The following is a 10,867-nucleotide window of genomic DNA, read 5'->3' as shown; positions in this document are numbered from 1 at the left end:
AGCAGAAAATCGTAGCCGTTTTGGAGGTTGCCTCTTTCTCCAAAGAAAAATCCTCACTTCCATTGATTTTCTCAATGCTCGTCGCTTTTGCTTGTCAAACAATTGATAACTTTTACTCCAAAATCCTGACATTTTATATGACCGACGTTGTTTCTGCCAGAAAAACAAAGAATACGTATTTAATAAGGCCGTGTTGTTGAGAAAAACAGAGGGGAGGAATCTGATAATTTGCCGACTAGTGAAATGTGTACGCCATTTATATTCTTTCACTCATTTCTCTATTTTCGGCAACAGATTTTATCGGGTAAATAATGTTTGAGTGGTATATTTCAGGCATTTCCTTTTGGAAACCGGCGCCAATGACTAGCGCAAGCCCAACCTCTTTGTGAACCGTTGTGTTATGGTTATCATCTTAATGATAATACCCATAGTTTGGCGTGTTCTGTGTATATAAACGATTTCTTTGTCATCATCGCATACCAAGTGAATGAGATTTGACCATTTAGAGTTTCAGTATCTGTAGGCCAACTCTGATAAGAAATTGAGTATTAGTAGGTCAGAAACACAACATTTCTTTTTGCTTATGCGCACCAATGCATCTTACACACAATCCTTGATTCCGAAATTTCAGGCTGTATTTGCAACTCCTTGGAGCACGCCTGTGTTATTCCTAGTATGTAAAGTATGGTGGCAGCAATCTCTTCTAGTAAATGATAACATCACACAGGTGGAAATAGTAGTGGCCCACATACATTTAACTGCCTTGTTTATTTAGAGAGAACCTTTTATGCACCATATACTATTCCTTTAGACTTCTAATGCTATTGGTATATAAGGTGATATTTTTGAATAAAGTAAGTAAAGAGTTAGGCATGTCTCCCTCTCTCTGGTGTCGTCTGTGATGACCCTTCAACGTACGTGTTTGTGTATCAGCCGCCATTTTTCTCATTGTCAATGATTCGCGATTTAATGAGTACAGTACGTGTGCTCTAGCGGTGCTTCGTAAATTCTGCTTTCAAAACTGACATACAGTACTCATCTTTTAAAGCTCTCTCCATGAGTATGCAATTACCTTGAATGCATGTGCTGAGCTTTGTCTTCTTTTTTCTTTGACAAAATATAACGTCTGCTTCTCCTAGCCGAGTCTATTAGTCACCATTTACGATAGATCCGTCTTTGCGTGTATGCTGAATCATAAATAGCTGGCTGCCGACGATGACGAGGGTCTGTATTGTGGGTTTGTTTGAAGATAGATGTACACACAAGCTTTAATAGTTTTATATCGACGTATCCCAAAGCAGTAGATGATACACTTGCTCTTTGTGTATCAGGTTGTCCTTGTCCGTAGGCCAGCTTCTTCAGAGAGCACTTGGTTGTAGTTGCTATTGCGAATGACGGTGCCAATCCATAAGAATTTGCCATAGAGAGATACATTGGATGAAAAAGGGAGCCCTATAGAAAAAGACTGATCATGCCAAAGACAGGATTCTAACAATCCTCAACTTGGGACCACGTAAACGAGCTTTTTTTTCCGCGGCTAGCCTGGAGATATGACACCATCAGTGACAGCATAACCACCACGACTGCTCGTCAGAGCTTATCCAAAAGGACCGCACGAAACGACATGATCAAGCCAAAGGCTAGATTCTCGCAACTCCCAAGATTTTTTTAGGCGGCTAGCCTGGAAAGTTGCTTCCCTATCGCGGTGTATCACCACACCGCACGCCAGACACCCCAGCCCAGACACCTCATTCAGGGATTTCGAGGCAAAGGTGAGCGACTGGTGCTGGACTAACATAGCGGTGACATTGGATACAGCCGGTGGAGATCCAATACTGTATATGAGGGCGAGGATAGCTCCGGAAGAGCTTTCGGTGGCAGGGATTGAGGGAACAACGCTGCTCTGGTTGAAGGGCGTTTCAGGAAACACCATCCAGATAAGCTGGTGCAATTAATAGAAATGACAGGATGACCCGTCCTATAATTTGTAAGCAGCATTACCTCGAGAACGGGATAAAGCATCAAATCAAGCGTGTTTGTCACAATGCTCCAAGTATAAATACACGAAGTTGACATAATATCGTCCGGTACAGAAGCTAAAGCTAACGTACAAGCCTGCTGTGAAAATTGAGTTTCTGGCATCGCAGAATAGCAACAGCAATACCGGGCACCGGACCTCGTGTAAGCAGGGAAAAACAAGACCGATTGCGAAACTTGGAACGAATATTAAGTGCTGCGTAAGATGTAGCATCTGTTGTTAACTTGATTACTATAAAACTAGCAGGAGGATCTGGGAAACGAACATACACGGTCCAAGCCAGACGGCGTTATCCAGATAAATAATCATAATGACAACTTCATGAATAAGCGTGCTCATCTACACTGCACACAGAAAGCGTTACTGAGGGACTCATTCAAACTTCTAAATTTTTGAAGTTAGTTTCATGGCTGCAATTTGTCCCGTAAAAATGCTGTTTCTGATTATGATATCTCGTTGTCACTGTTGATTGTGGTTGTCATAAATGTCTATAGTAATGAAAACATCAATAATGCAGCGCGCCGGGCATCTGAAATAATGTAAGGGTAACGTGAAATACACGTTATTCCATCATAATGTCGCAACGATTTGTTAATCTATCAAAATAGAACGCGCATGGAGTTGTTATCAAAGTATTACTGTATGTGTAGTACTAGTAGCCCTGGACAAGAGGAATGGCTTGTGTGTAAAAGCTCATGTCTAGAAAAGCATGGAACTTTAATTTTATCATTAGTGTCTATCATTTGTTATTACATCTATGGATCTATAACTTTATGCTTCTTCTTTTGCCGTGGCAGTGTCGTTGCTGCTTGGAAAGAGTTGGGAAAGGATGTCAGGAAATAGGGAAAGGGTACACATAGACGAAAGTATCGTGAAAGAAACAGGAAGACAGCCAGTGCAAAAGTTGGACGGCCGTTAACTCAGCACATCAGAAGACAAGGAACTATGCGTCAAGCTTTCAACGGCATATATTGAGAAGGAACTCCTCTCGTTGCTACTCTTTTTTCGAGAACAACATGTCATTATGATGCTAAAAGCTGACATATTATCTTTTCTAAACTTGGTTGTATGGGAACGGGCTCCAATACATAAAAGAGGAAAAGAAACCCTCAGTGAAGCGACACATGGCCTCCGACCTGCCAATTTATCTCTCTACTTTTCTCTATTGGGTTCCTGCTATTTCTGAAAGCTGATTCTCCATTGTTGATATATCTACCCGATGCTCTGTCACAAGAAATTACACAGGAGTAATGACAAGGGAGAAACTTGACAAGAACAAGGTTAAGTGTCAGAAAAAACCTCGGGTGAAGTAGAAGTAGTAATGATGGAGTTAAGAATGATAAGTTGAGTGAGCAAAAGGTGATTGATCAGCTGCTACGGATGGATGGATTGAATACCAAGGTTTGTTCTAGCATTATAAATACCAAGCTTCGTTCGATTCTGGGTATCTCTTAACCCTTCAATTACTATTATATTTCGTTTTACACACTCACACACACAACAAATATGCATCTTTTAAAAACAATTTTGCCTGCAGCTGCCTCGGCACTGCAATCTGCGTTCCGCTGGTTCGCCAGTTTTCTTTCCTCCCCCTCCGCCTCCTGTGCCTCCTCCTCCTCCTCCTCCTCCTCCATCGCCACCACCAAGGACAACAACCACAACCAGGACGCTTTTGAGCTCACTGCTGATGATCTAGCATTGGTCTTAAGCGCGGCGGTCTCGGTTGTGGAGACGGCGGTCTCGTTTGTGCAGGCGGCAGCATCGTTGATAAGGACCGTGTTCCTCTTTACCAAGCTCACGGTCCGAACAACACTTCTGCTAGCCAAGGCTACCCTCTGGGCTCTCAAGAAGACATGCTGTATTTTGCAGAGGTATCTAAAGTCGGCCACGTTCTTTCTTTTGTACAATCTTCATGGTTAATATATGTTTGCTAATGCCAGTAAGATTTGTTTTGAGCCTGAATTGAAAGGTAATAGAAACAGCAGTCGGTCCACTGCAAATATGTGAATCCTCAGATAAAATCATCGCTATGTTTTATTGAGACATAGACTAACTTCAACTCGACTCAGCTCCACTCTCAACAGCCGGAACACTTCTCCACGTACCATTGTACTGCATTTGGGCAAGGTCTACAACCACACCGCGCACCATATTCTACGATGCTCATCAGCTGTACTATAAGAGGCATATGGTCTCTTGCTGGCAATACGTTCCAGGATTATCCGTACAATGTGGCACATATCACACAAAGCGAAATAGACCGCCTCAGCCATCCAAGTGTTGACTATGATGTATCGGATCCATAGCCTGCTGCAGAGTTGCCCTTTTCTAGACACACACACACACACACATACATACGTAATATACTCGTCCTTACAGCATACCTCAAAGTGTTTGTCTCATCGTTCTCATTATTTGTCCCCTCTTTCTTCTGTAATTTGTTTTACTCTCTTACCTAGTCTCCTTCACTTTCAACATAAATCTCCACCATAACTTATTTCCCATTTTACGGGGGTTGTTTTTTTTCAGTTGTGGTATCTTCATTTGTAAATACTCCCCTCCTCATTGTACCGCATGGAAGCGACCAATTACAGTACCCACTCGTTAAACCAATCACGTTTAAACCAATATTTCGTTAAACCAATCACTTCCCGAAAATACCAGCTTGGTAAGCAGTATGTATGTCATATAGTGGAACCTCAATCTTCAAACCGATAATTCTTTAAACCGATCACTTTCTCGAAAAACAGTGGTGATCGGTTTAACGAGCGGATACTGTACACAAGGTCACTAAGTCTTCCATAATAAAAATCTACATTTGCACTATCACACAAAGCACTGGCTCGTTTCCGTTGGTCCTACGGTTATCCTTACTGTACTTGGATTCATGATATCTCAGTCAGCCCAAAACTATTTTAGGTAAACCCTCCCCCACTCCCACTTAAACACTGCAGTGCCACGATGGCCCTGGTATCCTCACAGGCTGTTACCAGAAGTGTCATCGCCATGTTAGTCCAGCCATCGAGGAAACCATCCACCCAGATATCCGGACTGCACCTCATCGACTGACTCCCACGAGCACCGTGACCGCACCATCAGCAGAGCCTGCAGATGTTTTTCCGTTTGGTTATGATATTGGGAATAGCCGCCGTGCGCAACGAGAGCGCACCCAGAACGCAAGCAAACGAAACGCAAAGGCGCAACGCACACCACAGAGGAATACCAAAGATGGCGGAAGAAAAGAAAGGGGGGCCGGAACGGAAGGCAGATACGGAACATACTGAATGTTGTATCCAACATGATCAATAACACATATTCTTTAATCGGTCATTAACGATTGCTGTTATTTCCCTCATAACCTCACTTGTGTGGACATTTCTTTATTCATAGAGATCTTGGTGAAACACCGATCAGCTATGCTCAGGAAGAAGTTGTCATTATTGGGATCACGTAATTCACATTAGCTACTATCTGAGGCATTTACCCGGATGTACCTTTTACTCATGCATCATACATTACTTAATCCTATAAAATTGATTTATAACATCAATTCATTCGTTCAAGGCACACGCTGTGGTAGTTGCCAAGGATAAGCCATTTCTTATAAATAGTGAGAACTTTTGTTATCATAATAAACCAGTTTCAATTCCTTTCGGGTCTCGTTGACTTATTCTGTCTCTTTTGGTTTATTGGATATTACACTGAGGATAACCAAGTTTTTAGTGGCTCCTCAACCAGATTATGTTTCAACGATCTGCCATATTCATAGGCTTGGAGCGGCGTGGCCTAACATAGTAAGAGAATAAAATGTCAAACCACAAAATAATTAATAGAGTTCCCGGGTAATAGCTTTTTCTTACTGAGCACCCACCGCCACAATTGCTGCTATTATTTCCTTTATTCTTACCAGCTTTGCAACATCGTCGAGAATACTAGTGATTTCTGGAGATAAGGACGGGAGCAATGGATCCTCAAAAGCCTCAATAGCATCAAGCTGTGCCTCGGAAAAAATTGATGACAAATTGTCATCGCCCAAATCTAGGATAAAGGATTGCATAGGACTACGGAGATATTCAGAACGCATGGATGATTTAACGCGTCTCACAACTCTTATACGTACTGATGGTAATTGCACTGCAACGCGTAGTCCATTACGATTCGATCTACAACCAATGGTTGTTGACCTTGGGTTGATGCCTCACCATCATTGCTGTCTTTAATCACCCAGAAGGTGCCTGAATCCAATTTTTCCAAGTTCTGCCTTAAAGCGTTCTTATCTTGGGTAGACAGCAGAACTCTCAAACTTGTAGCTATGGACTTTGTCGTTGTTTTGTCCGACGGCGTTATTGGTGTTGCAATTGGTTGATTCAGCGTACCTCCACGCACAAGTCGTTAGCATATACTTACTGTGAGCGGCACGCGTGACTCAAGAGCATGATAAACTCTCATTCGGGAAACTTCCTCCACAAAGAAAATTTATATATACTTACTGTGACGCTCCCATATCTCAAGCTTAATAGCACCCCAATCTGGCTTCACTCTTTTCTTGATCTTTGCAATAATAATAGTTAGTAACATAAGTTTGGATCCATTGTATGTATTGGTCCCTTACCAACTCAATGTCGTGCTTCTTTGCGACTTCTTTGAACACCTTCACCCATTTATCTTCTACATTTTCACCGAACTGTGTGTGCTTCAGTATGAGCACCCTGTTGGTTTCAACGAAGCCTACAATGGCTCTGAGCCAAGCTCATCTGCCGGCCAGCCAACGGGCTTCCACTGACCAAGCTGCAAACTTGGCGCGCACGCTGTACGGCAAGGTAGTTGTGTCAAAACACAGCAAAGAAGCTGCTTCTCTGGATACTACTTCCATAGTAGGTTCAAGTTCCCCTTGGTCCTCGCCTGTCGCTGCTAAAAACAACAAGGGAAAGAAGAAGGTCTCTGCTGGCAAGGTCTGCCGTTTGCACGGTGCTGGCCGCCATTCGACAGAAGAATGCCGCATGCTGACAGGTGTTCGCAACAATGGTTCGTCTAGCAAGGTTTCGAAGCACTTGAGTGCGTCGTCGTCTTCGTCTGGTGTGGTTCCGAGTGCTGGTTCTGCTGGTTTGGGAGGCTTGTCGTCGCCATCGTCAGGTGGTAAGAAGTGTTTCCGCTGTGGTGCCCCTTGGGACAAAACGCACAGATGTCAAGTCAACCATTTGGCTATTCGTTCAGCAACTTTGGCTTCCGAGTCATCGTCTGCTTCTGGCTCCGCACCAGTCACCCCGGCTTCCGAGCCAATCCCTTCTCTTCCTTCTTCGGCTCCCGCGTCGATCCCTGCTGCTGTTGCCTCCGTGGCTCACACAGCACCATCACCATCTTCTGCCCCATTCTCGTCTCTTTCTCTGGAAGACGCGGTTATGGAAGAGGTCGATGCTTCACTTCACAAAGCTTGTTATGATTGTTAAGTCTTCACATGATTTTTCACGTCATCTTTACAAGAATACTAAAGCTTTTTATGTACCGGTTACTATACAGGAGTATGAAACCTGGGCGTTTGTTGATCCGGGTGCCACATTTTCGGCAATCACTCCTTCGCTGCGGTCGTTTCTGGGTCTGTCTGTCACTCCGATGAAAGGAAAGGTCAACTTGGCTGCTCCTGGCCCGAGCATTAGTAGAATTGGTCATACAAACGAAATAAAGATTTTACACAACGGAATCACTGCCTCACATTCTTTTGAAGTCTTTGAATTCAATGCTGATGCCGAAGTATCTATTGGCTCAGATCTCATGCCTCTTATTGGTATTTACTTGAAAGGGCTCGCCTCTTGCTGGCACCGCTCTTCTCGTCCTAGCTTGCCTGAACCAGAAGATTTACCTGAACCAAACAATTCTCCTGCTGGTACACCAGAGCAACACAAACAATTTCTTGAATCTATTCAACCTTACATACAGGTAAATATAAACATTCCTCCTTCTGCTTTTTGCACTCTTCCCGAATCGGTTGTTCGTATTCACACACCTGAAGGAAAATTTGTAAATCGGCGTCAATATCCTTTAGTGGACAAATTGATTCCTATTCTTCAAACACAGATAGATCAATGGTTTGCTGATGGTATTATCAAACACGCTCCTCCTGGTAATGCATGGAACAATCCTATGACATTTGCACCCAAAAAGGATCCGAAAACAGGATTGCCTACATCCTATCGACCTTGTATTGATACTAGGGCACTGAACGCCTTATGTACAACTGAAGAGTCCTATCCAATCCCTCTTTGCTCCGATATTGCAAGACGGATGAAAAACGCGACTGTCTTCACTTGTCTTGATTTGAAATCCGCTTTCACACGCTTCAAAGTACACGAAGAAACTCTCATTTACCTTTAACGATCGACAATATTCCTTTGTGGGATGTCCGTTTGGTATCCGTTTTTTATGCAGTTTATTTATGAAATGTGTTCATATCAATCTTTAATGGTGTGAAGCACGTGGATTCTTATATTGATGACATCATTGTCTTCTCTGACACTATGGAAGAACACGTACATCACGTACAAGACGCTATTAGTCGTCTCTCCAAGGTCAACTTCGTGCTCAACAGTGACAAATGCTCCTGGGCTCAAAAGTCAGTCTACCTCCTTGGTTACTGCCTTCATGCTGGTGGTATTTCTCTGGATAAACGCAAAGTTGCTAACGTCCATGACTGGAAATTACCTCAAACTGGCCATAACATACAACAATTTCTTGGATTAGTGAACTTCTTCCGACAATCCATTCCCAAGGTGGCTATGCTCACAGCTCCCCTTGACAAGCTCCGCAACATAAAGGATTTATCCGGGCACTGGACAGAAGAACACACCATCGCTTTTAACAATATCAAAGCTGCTTTGGAATCTGCTCCTGTCTTAAGCCAACCTGATGAATCTTTGCCTTATTATGTGGCAACGGATGCTTCTGACACTGGTATTGGTTGCTGTCTTTACCAAATCAAAAACAACCGATATCAATACATTGGTTTCATGGCACGTGCTTTAAACAAAGCTGAAACGTCATATAGTGTCACAAAGCGTGAACTTTTAGCAGTTGTCTTCAGTTTTCACAAATTTCACAAGTATCTATGGGGTAACAGATTCACACTCTTTACTGATCATAAAGCTTTAACTTATCTGCACACACAAGTTGTAGCAAATCCGATGATGGTTACCTGGTATGACACTATCTTTGACTATGACTTTGAAGTGGTTCATCTACCTGGTATGCAAAACATCTTACCGGACACGCTCAGCCGTCTTTTTATGCCAAAGAAGCTGGCGGGGGATGATACTACAGGAAAAAGAATCGCTCCTTCACCATATTTGGGTGAACTCAAAAAGTCACACCAAAACAAAAACGGTTTTTCTTCTTCTCAATCCCTCACTCAACGTGCTGCAACACTCGTCGAATACATGACACCACCCGAGAATGAACGTGCTAATCTCCTAGTACAAGCGCATCTCAATGGCCATTTCGGTACTGATTCAATCATCAATGAAATGCATAGCCAAGGCCTACACTGGTCAACTATAAAGAAAGACGCTTTAAACACCGTTGCTAATTGTCCAGACTGTCAACGTTTCAATATTGGCAAACACGGTTATCACCCACTTCGTAGCATCGCTGCAGATAAACCTGGCGATCACTGGGCTATTGACCTAGGCGATTTAAACTGCACTACACCTCGTGGTAACAACTATATTTTGGTCATGGTTGATTTATTTTCTCGCTACGTTATTTTACGTGCTCTTCCTGACAAGACCGCACTTACCATTGCTATGAATCTCGTTCAAATCTTTGGAGACTTTGGTTACCCAAAAATCCTACAAATGGATCGTGGTTCTGAATTCAGCAATGAAGTCGTTCGTCATCTATTGGAAAACTGTGCCGTAGACAGACGCCTCATTACGCAATACAATCCTAGAGCAAATGGCTGCGCAGAAAAATGGGTTCATACGACGAAGAGCGTGATCGTTAAACGTTTACACGGAAAAAAGGATGATTGGGATCTGTTCCTTCCAAGTGCACAACTTGCTATCAATAACAAGCATGCTGCCTTGCATCGTTCCCGTCCGTTTTCGGTCATGTTCGCTCGTCAACCTAATCTCTGGCAAGACTACAGCAATTTGATACAGGAAGGCATTGAGGATCAGATTCGTTACACTGACAAAAGAGAGGAACAGATGGCGGAGGTTGTCATTCCTGCTCTTCGTGACCGGATCAAAGCTCTACACCAAGCACAAGAAGGGAAATTCGCAAAGAAGTTCCGTATTTTGAAGGAATTCCCTATCGGCAGTAAGGTTATGGTCGTCAGCATGAATCGTCGATCCAAGACCGATGCTCGTTATGAAGGTCCTTACACTGTCCATGGCAAAAACAAAGGGAATGGTCAATACGTTCTTACAGATTCTACAGGCGCCCTTCTGGGTCGTGATGTTCCTCCTCATTATATCAAACTGATTTCTCAGGACACCATCGCTTCTGGTGAAGATTTCTTTGAAGTTCAGTCTATTGTGGATCACCAAGGTTCTCCTGGCAATTATAAGTATCTTGTTCGTTGGAAAGGATATGGGCCTGAAGACGATACCTGGGAACCCATCGAGCATTTCAATGACTTGACGCTGATTGAAAAATATTGGCAACGTCGAGACGATAGCAATTCAAATCAGGGTAAGCGATTGCCTCCTCGGCTTCGTAACACTCACAACCAAGCAAAGCAGGCAAAACAGGCACAGCCACCTCAGCCTCGCCAAACGCAAAGCAAACGCAAACAGACTACACCACTACGTCGTTCTGAACGTAACGTCAAACGCA

At 43.3% G+C, this 10,867-nt stretch overlaps 1 protein-coding gene across 1 annotated transcript; it reads left to right on the top strand.

The window, feature by feature from the left end:
* Nucleotides 1-4,992: 4,992 nt before the first annotated feature.
* BDB00DRAFT_931432 (uncharacterized protein) lies at nt 4,993-5,497 on the top strand (the record flags this gene model as incomplete). Its single annotated transcript, XM_053129038.1, has 2 exons — nt 4,993-5,324; nt 5,429-5,497. A coding segment is annotated over one exon (330 nt), but the record flags the coding sequence as incomplete, so codon positions are not given.
* Between the last annotated feature and the right edge of the window lie 5,370 nt (nt 5,498-10,867).

The sequence above is a fragment of the Zychaea mexicana genome (genome assembly GCF_025766255.1).
Source record: "Zychaea mexicana strain RSA 1403 chromosome Unknown BDB00scaffold_75, whole genome shotgun sequence".
Classification (NCBI taxonomy): Eukaryota; Fungi; Mucoromycota; class Mucoromycetes; order Mucorales; family Lichtheimiaceae; genus Zychaea; species Zychaea mexicana.
This window is presented reverse-complemented; position numbering and strand designations above follow the sequence as displayed.